The sequence below is a fragment of the Petromyzon marinus genome, chromosome 64 (assembly GCF_048934315.1).
Source record: "Petromyzon marinus isolate PM22_M1 ecotype Great Lakes invasive population chromosome 64, UKy_Petmar_22M1.pri1.0, whole genome shotgun sequence".
NCBI classification, from domain to species: Eukaryota; Metazoa; Chordata; class Hyperoartia; order Petromyzontiformes; family Petromyzontidae; genus Petromyzon; species Petromyzon marinus.
In genome coordinates this window covers 9,290,234-9,307,087 of record NC_133730.1, presented here as the reverse complement: position 1 = coordinate 9,307,087, position 16,854 = coordinate 9,290,234, and the positions used below count along the sequence as shown (strand labels likewise).

The 16,854-nt window shown below is 53.6% G+C and overlaps 1 protein-coding gene across 1 annotated transcript in view; it reads right to left on the bottom strand.

Moving 5' to 3' along the window:
* RYK (receptor like tyrosine kinase) overlaps positions 1-16,854 on the bottom strand; it is a 73,421-nt gene that overhangs the window by 22,721 nt on the left and 33,846 nt on the right. The window contains exons 2-9 of the mRNA XM_032980276.2: positions 12,450-12,571; positions 11,813-11,912; positions 9,683-9,856; positions 9,099-9,137; positions 7,544-7,697; positions 5,244-5,344; positions 3,186-3,311; positions 340-426 (exon numbers count right to left, since the gene is read on the bottom strand). Coding sequence (XP_032836167.1) covers positions 340-426; positions 3,186-3,311; positions 5,244-5,344; positions 7,544-7,697; positions 9,099-9,137; positions 9,683-9,856; positions 11,813-11,912; positions 12,450-12,571 — 903 coding nt within the window. The remainder of the gene's footprint in view (positions 1-339; positions 427-3,185; positions 3,312-5,243; positions 5,345-7,543; positions 7,698-9,098; positions 9,138-9,682; positions 9,857-11,812; positions 11,913-12,449; positions 12,572-16,854) is intronic.

Here is a 16,854-nt window from a genome sequence, read left to right as displayed (position 1 = left end):
AACGGGGAGTGGTAGCGGAGCGGCCAACGCGCCGTGAACCCGGCGGCCCGAGTTGGAATCCCGCTCAGGGCCAGCGGGCCCCATCTCGAGTTGGAAGACGCAGACGAGTCAAGGGACTCGGGCTGAACAATCACGAGGGATCACAATGATGACACTCTTCACAAGCAGCTGTCCCCTGTGTGGCAGGAGGAGGACTCTCGGCCTGCAGGCGGGCGCCGACTCTACTGCCAGCCGGGGCCGATGATTTGCCACCGTGTGCGCGTTTTGAGTGCACGGGGAGCGGCGGTGCAGCGGTTAGCGCGCTGCGCTGAGAACCGTCGACCACGGCTGGCTACGTACCGTTGACGGTTTTGACGAACACCTCCTTCTCCACCTTGGGGTCCTTCTCATCGAGGAGCACACCGTGGTAGATCCTGCCAAACGTCCCTGTCGCCACCAACACAAAGATCCAACAGCGTAGCCTTAACGGACTGTTGGGGCAAGTGCTGTCTCAAGCGAGTAGCGGGGTTCATGGCGCGGCGCGCTAACCGCGACAACCACCGTGCACGCACGCGCCGGCCGTCAAGCAAGCAGCTGTGGGCGTGTGCGCGAGTGGGGAGCGGTGGTGCAGCGGTTAGCGCTACGCTGCGCTACGAACCCAGTGAGCCGGGTTCGATTCCCGCTCACGGCCACCAACACCGGTGACGATCGTCTGAATCTGGCACTGGGTCTTTCCAAGGTCGACTTAGCCTCAAATGAGCAGCTGGTGCAGTGTAAAGTAATCATCGCTACTGGGGAGACAAAGGCGGCCGGGCGTGGCGCTGGCCACCCAGCCCCTCGTGTGCTGCTCGCTCACAGCACTTGCTTCAACCAGTCGGTGTGAGCTACACGGGGCACCTGTGTCTGTGTCTGTGTGTGTGTGGTGCATCGGCCGGTCATCACAGTCAGTCGACCCATGGCACCTGAGGGTCTGTCCCGTGACCTCCTGCCAGCGGGCATTCGACACTTCACGTGGCTTTAACGTGCACATGGCCTGGCACAAGCATCGTGGTGACGTCACCGCCACTTAGTGGCGAATGGCGGTTGTTGTTGTCTGTGTGTGTGTCTGTAATGGGGAGCGATAGTGTAGCGGTTAGCACGCTGTGCTACGAACCTGGCGACCCGAGTTCGATTCCCGCTCACGGCAAAGACCAGTGACGATTATCTGAACCGGTCCCGGGCCTCCCCTAGGTCGACTCAGCCTAAAATGAGTACCTGGTGCGATGTGTGAGCATCGCCACTGGGGAGACAAAGGCGGCCGGTCGTGGTGCTGGCCACCCACCCCCTCGTGTGCCGTGCCGGCCTTCATAGGTGCTCGCTAACAGCCCTACAGTCTGTTAAGGCTACACGGGGGATCTTTGTCTTTGTCTTTTTGTATCTGTGTGCGTCTGTCTGTGTGTGTCTGTCTGTCTGTGTGCATCTGTGTATATCTGTGTGTGTGTCTGCGTGTGTGCGTGCGTCTGTTTATATCTGTATGTGTGTGTCTGCGTGTCTGCGTGTGTGCGTGCGTCTGTGTATGTCTGTGTGTATGTCTGTGTGTGTGTCTGCGTGTCTGTGTGCGTCTGTGTATATCTGTGTGTGTGTCTGCGTGTGTGCATGCGTGTGTGCGTGCGTCTGTGTATATCTGCGTGTGTGTCTGCGTGCGTCTGTGTATATCTGTGTGTGTGTGTGCATGTCTGAGTGTGTGCGTGCGTCTGTGCATATCTGTGTGTGTGTCTGCGTGTGTGCGTGCGTCTGTGTATATCTGTGTGTGTGTCTGCGTGTCCGTGTGTGTGTGTGCGTGTGTGTATGTCTGTGTGTGTGTCTGCGTGCGTCTGTGTATATGTGTGTGTGTGTGTCTGCATGTGTGTGTGCGTCTGTGTATATCTGTGTGTGTGTGTCTGTGTGCGTTTGTGTATATCTGTGTGTGTGTGTGTCTGTGTATATCTGTGTGTGTCTGTGTGTCTGCGTGTCTGTGTGCATCTGTGTATATCTGTGTTTGTCTGCGTGTGTGCTTGCGTCTGTGTATATCTGTGTGTGTGTGTGTGCGTGCGTCTATGTATATCTGTGTGTGTGTGCGTCTGTGTATATCTGTGTGTTGTGCATGCGTCTGTGTATATCTGTGTGTGTGTGTGTGCGGCTGTGTATATCTGTGTGTGTGCGTGCGTCTGTGTATATCTGTGTGTGTGTGTGTGCGTGCGTCTGTGTATATCTGTGTGTGTGTGTGCGTGCGTCTATGTATATCTGTGTGTGTGTGTGCGTCTGTGTATATCTGTGTGTGTGTCTGCGTGTCTGTGTGTGTGTGTGCGTCTGTATATCTGTGTGTGTGTCTGCGTGTCTGTGTGTGTGCGTGCATCTGTGTATATCTGTGTGTGTGTGTGCCTGCATCTGTGTATGTCTGTGTGTATGTGCGTGCGTCTGTGTATGTATGTGTGTGTGTGCGTACGTCTGTCTATATCTGCGTGTTTGCGTGCGTCTGTGTATATCTGTGTGTGTGTCTGTGTATATCTGTGTGTGTGTGCGTGCGGCTGTGTATATCTGCGTGTGTGTGTGTGCGTCTGTGTATATCTGCGTGTGTGTCTGCATGTCTGTGTGTGTGCGTGCTTCTGTGTATATCTGTGTGTGTGCGTGCGTCTATGTATATCTGTGTGTGTGTGCATGTGCGTGCGGCTGTGTATATCTGCGTGTGTGTGTGCGTCTGTGTATATCTGCGTGTGTGTGTGTGTGCGTGCATGTATATCTGCGTGTGTGTGCGTGCGTGCGTCTATGTATATCTGCGTGTGGGTGTGTGTGCGTCTGTGAATATCTGTGTGCATGCGTCTGTGTATATCTGTGTGTGTGTGCGTGCGGCTGTGTATATCTGCGTGTGTGCATGCGTCTGTGTATATCTGTGTGTGTGTGCGTGCGGCTGTGTATATCTGCGTGTGTGTGTGTGCGTGCGTCTGTGTATATCTGCGTGTGTGTGTGTGCGTGCGGCTGTGTATATCTGCGTGTGTGTGTGTGTGTGCGTGCGTATGTGTATATCTGTGTGTGTGCGTGCGTCTGTGTATATCTGTGTGTGTGCGTGCGTCTGTGTATATCTGCGTGTGTGTGTGCGTCTGTGTATATCTGTGTGTGTGTATATCTGTGTGTGTGTGTGTATATCTGTGTGTGTGTGTGTATATCTGTGTGTGTGTGTGTGCGCGTACCTTCCTGCAGCACCTGCTTGAGCGTGACTCTCTCGCGCGCCACCGCGATGTCCCGCACGCGACTCTTCGCCTCCGGCAGGTTCAGCGGCTTCAGGTCGTTCTTCTCAATCTTCAGGCTCGGGTAGTCTACTCGGAGGCGGGGGAGGGGGGGGGCAGGGCGAAGGTGCAGGGGGCAGGGACGTCGGTCAGAGGGGCAGCGCCGTTAAGAGGGCCTGGGCAGCGATCGTTCAGCGACGGGGGTGGCAGCCACAGCATGGCAACGCTCACTCAGCCTCCGGCTCCAGGGTGTCGCGAGGGCCCCGGGCCCGGTGAGCAGGGGGGGCCGGGTCAGGTACGGGGCCCACGACCCTCGCTTGGCGCTGCCCCACGGAGGTGCACTCTTAAAACTGCGCGCAACATTTCTAGTAAACATCGCCACTGGGGAGACGAAGGCGGCCCGGGGGTGCTGGCCACCCACCCCATCGTGCGCCGTGCCGGCCTTCATAGGCGCTGCTGCTGCTGCTGCTGTTCGATAACAGCACTTGCCCCGAGGTTCTGTTGTGGAGGCTAGAAACTCTTAAACTATTTTGTTTTATTTCAGCAGACGTAAGGCCCCCCCCCCGCCCCCCCCCCCCAGTGCACTGCTGCGAAGTGTCCAGGCCGTCACGAATGACAGCTCAACAAAGTGGTTCATCATCTTTTGATTTAAAGCTTTCGTGACTGCAGGGATTCATATTCTTGGTTCTTTCGGTAAAGTCACCACCACGTAGAAGGGAGACAATAAATAATAAAAAATATAAAACAATAAAATTCTCACGACGTTTCGACTGCAACACAAGCAATCATCATTAGGTGTGAAAACCACAGCAAGAAAATTTGAAAAAAGTGGCGGTTATTTTTAACGTTAGCACCACGGAGAGCGATTTGACAGTTTATTCAGATGGACGAGTCCATCTATGTTCGGAAAAGAGGAGGGGGGGAGACGAAAAATAATGGATGCGGTCTGAAAGTCACCGTAAGCGTGATCACTCAATTAAGACCCGAAATGGTTTATCAAATCCTTCCAATGGTTGCTAAGCCAGAATCCATCTTCTGGTTCATCATCATCAACGTCATCACCATCGTCATAATCATCCGCGTGTTTACCGCACCTCGGATGAGCACAGATGGCTAGGTACGGTGCGAAAGGAGTTCAACAAATATTCTCTATGGTTCTCTTGGTAAAGTCACGTAGGTAAAAAAGAAAAACTAAAGTAATAGGTTTTTACCCTTTTTAGCTGGCACAAAAACTGACACCTTTATACAAGGGGATCATGTTTGCAATAACCACAACACAAGTAGTCAAAATGCAAACAAAAAGAGACAACTCTGATAATGATATTGGCACTGTCCTTGAATTTGATTGATCCACACCCGAGACGGCTTTTCTTAGAGCCTAGTCTCCACTGGTGTTGGACCAGATGACACCATAAGACGTACAACTCAAAAACAGCGCACTATCAGAGTATTGAGAGCTCGGGGTAAGCCTTTACACTAAAAGACCTCCTTTGCCAGTAACAAGATATAGTAATAGGTTTTTACCCTTTTAGCTGGCACAAAAACTGACACCTTTATACAAGGGATCATGTTTGCTATAACCACATAACCACATAAAGGTGTCAGGAGCAACACGAGGAGTGATGTGAGGAGTGATGTAAGGGGTGACACAAGGGGGGACGTGAGGGGTGACGTGATGGGTGACGTGATGGGTGACGTGAGGGGTGACGTGAGGGGTGACAAGAGGGGTGACGTGAGGGGTGACACAAGGGGTGACGTGAGGGTGACACAAGGGGTGACGTGAGGGGTGACACAAGGGGTGACACAAGGGGTGACGTGAGGGGTGACGTGAGGGGTGACGTGAGGGGTGACGTGAGGGGTGACACAAGGGGTGACGTGAGGGGTGACGTGAGGGGTGACGTGAGGGGTGACGTGAGGGGTGATGGGTGACATGAGGGGTGACGTGAGGGGTGACGTGAGGTGACATGAGGGGTGAGGTGAGGGGTGACGTGAGGGGTGACGTGAGGGGTGATGACATCGTACTGGTGATGGGCGCTGCGTTGTTGGGAGTGTCCGCACGGAGGCACTGCGTGGTCTGTGTGGACGGCTGAGACAGCCCCTGGGTGCTCTCACTGTCAAACAGGCTGCACGCGGGACACACGGTACACACACACACACAGTATAAACACACACGTAGTATATACACACGGTACACACACACACACGGTATAAACACACACGTAGTATATACACACGGTACACACACACAGTATAAACACACACGTAGTACATACACACGGTACACACACACACACGGTATAAACACACACGTAGTATATAAACACGGTACACACACACACGGTATAAACACACACGTAGTATATACACATGGTACACACACACACACGTAGTATATACACACGGTACACACACACACACGGTATAAACACACACGTAGTATATACACACGGTACACACACACGGTATAAACACACACATAGTATATACACACGGTACACACACACACAGTATATACACACGGTACACACACACACACATGTAGTATATACACATGGTACACACACACACGTAGTATAAACACACGGTACACACACACGTATATACACACGGTATACACACACACGTAGTATATACACACGGTACACACACGTAGTATATACACACGGTACACACACGTAGCATATACACACGGTACACACACACACGTAGTATAAAAACACGGTACACACACACACGTAGTATATACACACGGTACACACACACACGATACACACACACGTAGTATATACACACACACGTAGTATACACACGGTACACACACACACGTAGTATATACACATGGTACACACACACGGAACACACACACACGTAGTATATACACACGGTACACACACACACGTAGTATATACACACGGTACACACACACACACATAGTATATACACATGGTACACACACACACGTAGTATATACACACAGTACACACACACGTAGTATATACACACGGTACACACACACACACATAGTCTATACACACGGTACACACACACACGTAGTATATACACACGGTACACACACGCGCGGTATAAACACACAGTACACACACACACAGTACACACACACATGTAGTATATACACACGGTACACACACACACGTAGTATATACACATGGTACACACACACACGTAGTATAAACACACGGTACACACACACACACGTAGTATACACACGGTACACACACACACGTAGTATACACACGGTACACACACACACACGTAGTATATACACACGGTACACACACGGTACACACACACGTAGTATAAACACGCGGTACACACACACGGTACATACACACACATAGTATATACACACGGTACACACACACACACGTAGTATACACACGGTACACACACACACGTAGTATATACACACGGTACACACACGGTACACACACACGTAGTATAAACACGCGGTACACACACACGGTACATACACACACGTAGTATATACACACGGTACACACACACACACACGTAGCATATACACACGGTACACACACACGTAGTATATACACACGGTACACACACACACGTAGTATATACACACGGTACACACACACACGTAGTATAAACACACGGTACACACACACACGTAGTATATACACACGGTACACACACACACACACGTAGTATATACACACACACACACGTAGTATATACACACGGTACACACACACACGTAGTATATACACACGGTACACACACACGGTACACACAAACGTAGTATATACACACGGTACACACACACGTAGTATAAACACACAGTACACACACACACGTAGTATAAACACACAGTACACACACACACGTAGTATATACACACGGTACACACACACGTAGTATATACACACACGGTACAACCACACATGTAGTATATACACACACGGTACACACACACACACATAGCATAAATACACAGTACACACACACGCGGTATAAACACACGGTGCACACACACACACACACAAGTAGTATAAACGTACACACATGGCACACGCGCACGGCACAGGCGCACACGCGCACACACACGGCACACACACGATCCACACACGGCACACACGGTCCACACACGCGTGGCACATGCACGGCACACACGCGGCACATGCACGGTCCACACACACACGGTCCACACACGGTCCACACACGCGGCACACACACACACGCGGCACACACACGGTCCACACACGGTCCACACACACACGGTTCACACACGGTCCACACACGCGGCACACACGGGCGAGGGCTGCTGCGCACTCACGCCTCACCTGTCCTCCTCCACCTTCTTCATGCTGTGGATGTGCAGCAGCGCCAGGACGAGCGCCACCAGGAAGATGACGGCGCAGCAGACGCCCACGCTGATGTAGAAGACGCGCGTGGACGTCGTCGCCGCCGCCACCACCGCCGTCGCACCGTGCCCGTCTGGTGGCGCGGACACAACAACAACGTCAACAACAACAACAACGTCAACAACAACAACGTCAACAACAACGTCAACAACAACAACGTCAACAACAACAACGTCAACAACAACAACAACAACGTCAACAACAACGTCAACAACAACAACGTCAACAACAACAACGTCAACAACAACAAAAACAACGTCAACAACAACAAAAACAACGTCAACAACAACAACAACGTCAACAACAACAACAACGTCAACAACAACAACAACGTCAACAACAACAACAACGTCAACAACAACAACGTCAACAACAACAACAACAACGTCAACAACAACAACAACGTCAACAACAACAACGTCAACAACAACGTCAACAACAACAACAACGTCAACAACAACAACAACAACGTCAACAACAACAACAACAACGTCAACAACAACAACGTCAACAACAACAACGTCAACAACAACAACAACGTCAACAACAACAACAACAACGTCAACAACAACAACAACGTCAACAACAACAACAACGTCAACAACAACAACAACGTCAACAACAACAACAACGTCAACAACAACAACGTCAACAACAACAACGTCAACAACAACGTCAACAACAACAACAACGTCAACAACAACAACGTCAACAACAACAACAACAACGTCAACAACAACAACGTCAACAACAACAACAACAACGTCAACAACAACAACAACGTCAACAACAACGTCAACAACAACAACAACGTCAACAACAACAACGTCAACAACAACGTCAACAACAACAACGTCAACAACAACAACAACGTCAACAACAACAACAACATCAACGTCAACAACAACGTCAACAACATCAACGTCAACAACAACGTCAACAACAACAACAACGTCAACAACAACAACAACGTCAACAACAACAACAACAACGTCAACAACGTCAAGAAAGTCAACAACAACAACGTCAACAACAACAACGAGGACAACAACAACGTCAACAACGACAACAATAACAACAACGAGGACAACAACAACAACAACGACTACAACAACGTCAACAACAACGTCAACAACAACAACGTCAACAACAACAACGTCAACAACAACGTCAACAACAACATCAACAACGTCAACAACAACGTCAACAAGCGGCGGGGGCACCACCACAGTAATCGCAACAACAACCACAATAACAAGCGGCGGCGTGCGTTTGGGTGCGTGTGTGGATGCGCGTGCGTGCGTGTGTGTGCGTACGTATGTATGCGTGCGTGTGTGTGTGTGTGTGCTTGCATGTGTGTGCATGTGTGTGCGTGTGTGTGTGCGTGTGTGTGCTTGCAAGTGTGTGCGTGCGTGCGCGTGTGTGCGTGCGTGCGCGTGTGTGTGCGTGCATGTGCGTGTGTCCGGTTTCTCACCGGTGGATGGACCGAGTGGTCCCTCATCCAGTTCGGCTTCTGCAGAGAACACAGAGGGGGGGCGGTCACGTGTACAGGAGGTCACGTGTACAGGAGGTCACGCGCACAGGAGTTCACGTGTACAGGTGGTCACGTGTACAGGAGGTCACGTGTACAGGAGGTCACGTGTACAGGAGGTCACGTGTACAGGTCACGTGTACAGGAGGTCACGCGTACAGGAGGTCACGTGTACAGGAGGTCACGTGTACAGGAGGTCACGTGTACAGGTGGTCACGTGTACAGGTGGTCACGTGTACAGGAGGTCACGTGTACAGGAGGTCACGTGTACAGGTGGTCACGTGTACAGGTGGTCACGTGTACAGGTGGTCACGTGTACAGGAGGTCACGCGTACAGGAAGTTACGCTGACAGCCGGTTAACTGGACGGGCGGTTAAGGGTAAAGGCGGATAACTGGACAGGCGGTTATGCGGACAGGTAGGGGGTTGAGGAGACGAGACAGGACGCGCGTGTGCATGCGTGCGTGCGTGCGTGTACGTGTGTGTGTGTGCGCGTGTATGAGTGCGTGCGTGCGTGCGTGCGCGTACGTCGGGAGCAGGATTTCCGCCGCTTGAAGTTGAGGGTGGTGACGTTTTTCCCGGCCGCGGTGGCGGTGGCGGTGGAGGTGGCGGTGGAGGTGGCGGTGGAGGTGAGGTTCAGCTGCATGAGCAGTGCCACGTCGCTCTCAACGCGGCCCGTGCAGGGCAGGGTCACGCGGAACACTGGGACACGGGGGGCACACACGGTGAGACAAGGTGAGACAAGGTGAGACGTGGTGAGACACGGGGACACGGTGAGACACGGGGACACGGTGAGACAAGGTGAGACAAGGTGAGACGTGGTGAGACACGGTGAGACACGGTGAGACAAGGTGAGACAAGGTGAGACGTGGTGAGACACGGTGAGACGTGGTGAGACACGGTGAGACGTGGTGAGACACGGTGAGACGTGGTGAGACACGGTGAGACACGGGGACACGGTGAGACAAGGTGAGACAAGGTGAGACGTGGTGAGACACGGTGAGACAAGGTGAGACGTGGTGAGACAAGGTGAGACGTGGTGTGACACGGTGAGACACGGTGAGACACGGGGACACGGTGAGACAAGGTGAGACAAGGTGAGACGTGGTGAGACACGGTGAGACAAGGTGAGACAAGGTGAGACGTGGTGAGACAAGGTGAGACGTGGTGTGACACGGTGAGACACTGTGAGACACGGGGACACGGTGAGACACGGTGAGACACGGTGAGACACGGGGACACGGTGAGACAAGGTGAGACAAGGTGAGACGTGGTGAGACACGGGGACACAAGGTGAGACAAGGTAAGACACGGTGAGACAAGGTGAGACACGGGGACACGGTGAGACACGAGGACACGGTGAGACACGGGGACACGGTGAGACACGGGGACACGGTGAGACACAGAGACACGGTGAGACACGGGGACACGGTGAGACACGGTGAGAGAAGGTGAGACGTGGTGAGACAAGGTGAGACGTGGTGAGACACGGGGATACGGTGAGACACGGGGACACGGTGAGACACGGGGACACGGTGAGACAAAGGTGAGACACGGGGATACGGTGAGACACGGGGACACGGTGAGACAAGGTGAGACGTGGTGAGACACAGGGACACGGTGAGACACGGGGACACGGTGAGACACGGGGGACACGGTGAGACACGGGGATACGGTGAGACACAGGGACACGGTGAGACACGGGGACACGGTGAGACACGGTGAGACAAGGTGAGACGTGGTGAGACACAGGGACACGGTGAGACACGGGGACACGGTGAGACACGGGGATACGGTGAGAGAAGGTGAGACGTGGTGAGACAAGGTGAGACGTGGTGAGACACGGTGAGACGTGGAGAGACACGGGGACACGGTGAGACACAGGGACAAGGTGAGACACGGGGACACGGTGAGACAAGGTGAGACGTGGTGAGACACGGGGACACGGTGAGACACAGGGACATGGTGAGACACGGGGACACGGTGAGACAAGGTGAGACACAGGGACACGGTGAGACACAGGGACATGGTGAGACACGGGGACACGGTGAGACACGGGGGACACGGTGAGACACGGGGATACGGTGAGACACAGGGACACGGTGAGACACGGGGACACGGTGAGACACGGTGAGACACGGTGAGAGAAGGTGAGACGTGGTGAGACAAGGTGAGACGTGGTGAGACACGGTGAGACGTGGAGAGACACGGGGACACGGTGAGACAAGGTGAGACACGGGGACACGGTGAGACACGGTGAGACAAGGTGAGACGTGGTGCGACACGGTGAGACGTGGTGAGACACGGGGACACGGTGAGACATGGTGAGACATGGTGAGAGAAGGTGAGATGTGGTGAGACACGGGGACACGGTGAGACATGGTGAGACATGGTGAGACACGGTGAGACGTGGTGAGACACGGGGACACGGTGAGACACGGGGACACGGTGAGACATGGTGAGACATGGTGAGACACGGTGAGACGTGGTGGGACGCTGTGAGGCGCAGTGAGACGCGGTGAGACACGGGAATACGGTAAGACATGGTTAGACACGGTGAGACAAGGGGACACGGTGAGACACGGTGAGACACGGTGAGACACGCTGTACATGTACAACCCGTACGTGTCCTGCATGTTGCACTTGTGTGTCCCGTACCGGAGGGGAGTCTGGGCACCTCTCCGTTCCACGTGACGTTCACCGTTGGGGGGTCCATGGCGATCGGATCGTCCACCTGGAACCCCAGCCTGTACTCCACCTGCAGCCACCACCACCATTGGCCACCACCACCACCATCAATACCATCAATAACATCAACATCATCATCTTCTTCTTCGTCTTCTTCTTTGGGTCTTTCGGTAAAGTCACGCTGATAGGTTGAAAGAAAATAACCAAAAACTACGACGTTTCGATCACAACACAAGCGACCGTCATCAGGAGGAGACAAGAGGAAAGCTGCTGAGACAGAATGTTTTAAATGTTTAAAATGTTTAAAATGGGTGCAGCTCAATGGTCATAAACGAAGTGGGTGGGACTAGTGACAGTGACAGTGTCGGTGCCGGTGACGGTGACGGTGTCGGTGACATTGTCGGTGACGGTGACGGTGACGGTGTCGGTGACGGTGTCAGTGACAGTGTCGGTGACGGTGTCGGTGTCGGTGACGGTGTAGGTGACGGTGACATTGTCGGTGACAGTGACAGTGACGGTGTTGGTGACGGTGTCGGTGTCAGTGTCGGTGCCGGTGTCGGTGCCGGTGTCGGTGCCGGTGCCAGCGCCGGCGCAGCGTGCCGCCCACCGGCGTGGACGCGTGCCAGGTGAAGTGCAGGCTGCCCATGTCCCCCGGCACAGGCAGCACGAAGGAGAAGGCGTTCTGGCAGACGACGCCATCCCGCACGTAGTACAGCTGCGCCTTCAGCCCTGCGCGCGACACAGGCAAAGGTCCCCCGTGTAGCCTTGCCAACACACTGGCAGAGGGGGCACCTACCGGGGCCGGCACTGCACACGAGAGGCGGGGAGGGGGGGGGGGCGGTGTTGGGCCTTCGTCTTCCCCAGCGGCTGACGGGATCATCCTGGCCAGAGTCGGCCGCAGAGTCGATGGGGTTTGTAGCGCCGTTCCGCGCACGGACAAGGGTCAACCCCCCCCCCCTCCACCCACTCACGCAGCACACGTCAGGGCTAATAAACTAAATTAGAAACTCTTTTTTTATATTTTGCCAGGTGTAAGGCCCCGATTGAGCTACGAGCTCTTTTTACAGAGTGACCCGGCCATCACAAATGACAGCTCAACCAAGTGGCGGATTTATAGCAGCCAAATAATCTAAATGCGTGACGTCGATTCTGAATGTGGTAGGGGAAAAACCGGAGGATCCGGAGAAAAATCCACATGACCATGGGGAGAGAGAAAGAGAGAGAGAGAGACACGCAAACTCCTGATATACAACGGGCGTTAGGGCCGGGATCGAACCCACAACCTCCTGCATACCAGGCGAGGTAGTTAACATTTACCTAGCTTCCATGATGATGAGAGAGAGAGAGACACGCAAATTCCACATATACAGCAGCAGGCGTCAGGGTTGGAATCAAACACACGACCTCCTGTATACCAGGCGAGGTAGTCAACATCTCCTAGCCACCGTGGCGCGCAGTGCCGGGCCCATCTCGGGTTGGAAGGCGCAGAGGAGTCAAGAGACTCGGTGAGGCTTTCCTGGCTAAACAATCAAGAGCGATCACAATGATGATATTCACGTCTCCGATTATAAAACGGCAACCCGCAGTGGCGGCAGCTGCCCCTGTGCGGCAGGAGGTGGTAAACCTGGGCCTGCAGGCGGCCGCCAAGTATGATGCCAGTAGGGGGCAATGATTTGCCACTGTGGGTGTGCGGGAAGCGGGCGTGGAGCGGTTAGCGCGCTGCCCTATGAACCCGGCCACCCAAGTTCGCTTCCCGCTCACGGCCACGAATACCACTGGCGATTATCTGTACCGGTTTCTGGGCCTCTCCCTAGGTCGGCGAATGAGTAACCTGGTGCGGTGTGTAGTAAACATCGCCACTGGGGAGACAAAGGGGGCCCGGGAGCGGTGTTGGTCACCCTACCCCCTCGTGTGCCGGCCTTCAAAGGTGCTGCTCGCTAACAGCACTTGCCCCAAAAGTCTGTTCAGGCTATACCCTGACGCTGGCACACGATGGCCTACGTTTCAATACAACACACTGCGGTCATGACCAGGGCGGCCTATCAAACCCGAACCACAAACAAAGACAAAGATCCCCGATATAGCCTTAACAGACTGGGGGGAAAGTGCTGCTAGCGAGTAGCAGCGCCTATGAATAACCAGAACACTCCCCCTAACTCACTGACTTGTCCCACCCACTCACAAACTCACCCACTCCCACACCCACCCACTCGCACACACACACTCGTTCACTCGTCCACTGACTAACTCACTCCCCCACCCACCTACTCACACACTCGTTCACTCACTCACTCGCTCATGTACCCACTAACTCACTCTTTCACTCACCCACTCACACACTCGTTCACTCACTTACCCACTTACTAACTCACTCCCCTACCCACCCACTCACACATTCGTTCACTCACCCACTCATTCACCCACTAACTCACTCCCCTACCCACCCACTCACCCACTCGTTCACTCACTTACCCACTTACTAACTCACTTCCCTACCAACCAACTCACACACTCGTTCACTCACCCACTCATTCACCCACTAACTCACTCCCCTACCCACCCACTCACCCACTCGTTCACTCACTTACCCACTCACTAACTCACTCCCCTACCCACCCACTCACCCACTCGTTCACTCACTTACCCACTCACTAACTCACTCCCCTACCCACCCACTCACCCACTCGTTCACTCACCTACTCACTTACTAACTCACTCCCCTACCCACCCACCTACTCACTCGTTCACTCACCCACTCATTCACCCACTAACTCACTCCCCTACCCACTCACTCACTCGCTCGTTCACTCACCCACTCACTTACTAACTCACTCCCCTACCCACCCACTCATTCGATCACTCACCCACTCATTCACCCACTAACTCACTCCCCTACCCACCCACTCACTCGCTCGTTCACTCACCCACTCACTTACTAACTCACTCCCCTACCCACCCACTCACTCGCTCGTTCACTCACCCACTCACTTACTAACTCACTCCCCTACCCACCCACTCACTCGCTCGTTCACTCACCCACTAACTCACTCCCCTACCCACCCACTCACTCACTCGTTCACTCACCCACTCATTCACCCACTAACTCACTCCCCTACCGACCCACCCACTCAATCGTTCACTCACCCACTCACCCACTCACCACCACTGCAGGTCGACCTCGCTTCTCTCCGTGTCTCAGCTGCGGAATTCCCTCCTCCTCCACCACATCAAACCGGGTCCCTCTCTCTCCCCCACAAAGCTCTGAACCCAGAACGATGACCTCGGCTCAACTCGACGGAACGCGGTCAACCTCAATATCCATCACCAACTCTGACAGCGCCGACGGTCGCTGGCCGCTTGGCGCTCCCAGCCTCACCGTGGGTCTGCGCCCGCACCGACGTCTCCTGCCAACCAGTGACGCGAGGGGGGGGGGTAAGGATGGGGGGGGTGGGAGGCTGGGGGGGGGGTGGCGCCTCGGCCGTGAGGACTCTTTTGCCCCGTACGATATTGAGGAAGTGGGTCGGTGAGCGGGTGGGTGGGTGAGCGGGTGAGTGTGTTTGTGAATGAGTGAGTTGTTGTGACCTGCAGTGTGGTGAGTGGGTGTGTTTGTGAATGAGTGGGTGAGTTGTAACCTGCATTGTGGTGAGTGAGTGGGTGAGTGTGTTTGTGAATGAGTGAGTTGTTGTGATCTACATTGTGGTGAGTGAGTGGGTGAGTGTGTTTGTGAATGAGTGAGTCGTTGTGACCTGCAGTGTGGTGAGTGAGTGGGTGAGTGTGTTTGTGAATGAGTGAGTTGTGAATGAGTTGTTGTGACCTGCATTGTGGTGAGTGAGTGAGTGTGTTTGTGAATGAGTGAGTTTGTGAATGAGTGAGTTGTGAATGAGTTGTTGTGACCTGCAGTGTGGTGAGTGAGTGGGTGAGTGTGTTTGTGAATGAGTGAGTTGTGAGTTGTTGTGATCTACATTGTGGTGAGTGAGTGGGTGAGTGTGTTTGTGAATGAGTGAGTTGTGAATGAGTGAGTTGTGAATGAGTGAGCTGTTATGACCTGCATTGTGGTGAGTGAGTGGGTGAGTGTGTTTGTGAATGAGTGAGTTTGTGAATGAGTGAGTTGTGAATGAGTGAGTTGTTGTGACCTGCAGTGTGGTGTGTGAGTGGGTGAGTGTGTTTGTGAATGACTGAGTTTGTGAATGAGTGAGTTGTTGTGGCCTGCATTGTGGTGAGTGAGTGGGTGAGTGTGTTTGTGAATGAGTGAGTTTGTGAATGAGTGAGTTGTTGTGGCCTGCATTGTGGTGAGTGAGTGTGTTTGTGAATGAGTGAGTTTGTGAATGAGTGAGTTTGTGAATGAGTGAGTTTGTGAATGAGTTGTTGTGATGATGGATGCGACTAAACGGTCGGCGTCTGCTCCAGGCCGACTCTTCAACACGGGTGGACGAATCAGCGGCTTATTTAGGAAGCCATTGGGAGCTATGCACTTTTAAATCCACCGAGATTGAAAACTCACTTCCTCAGAAACAGATTTTTAGTGTTTTGTTTGTTATCCTTGCCCCGCAATTCCGTTGAGCGCGGTCGGCAACGTACAGTGGTGCGAAAGAAGTTCAACACACACATACACCACAACACGACATCCACCATCTCACCACACCACTACAATCACCACCACCACCACCGAAGCCAACCGTGCTAATCGGAGCCCCGGGAGTCAGCGATCGAGACCCCCCCCCACTCCACACACCCCCAACGTCCCTTCTCCACCCCCTCCGCCTTCATTAGTCACTGCAGGGATAATTACCGCCGGACCCCCTCGACGCCCCCACCCCTCCCTACATACGTAGGATGAACGTCACGCGTTTTAGAGCATTTGGATTGCTGCTGTACAACTCGACACGGCGGCGGTGACGGCGATGACGGTGACGGGGCCCGGCCAGGTCGCCATCATCAGACCACCACCAGTCCACGAGCCCGTCGCGGTCAGCGCCAGCGAGCACAAGCTGCCCCCCCCGTGTCACTCCGAC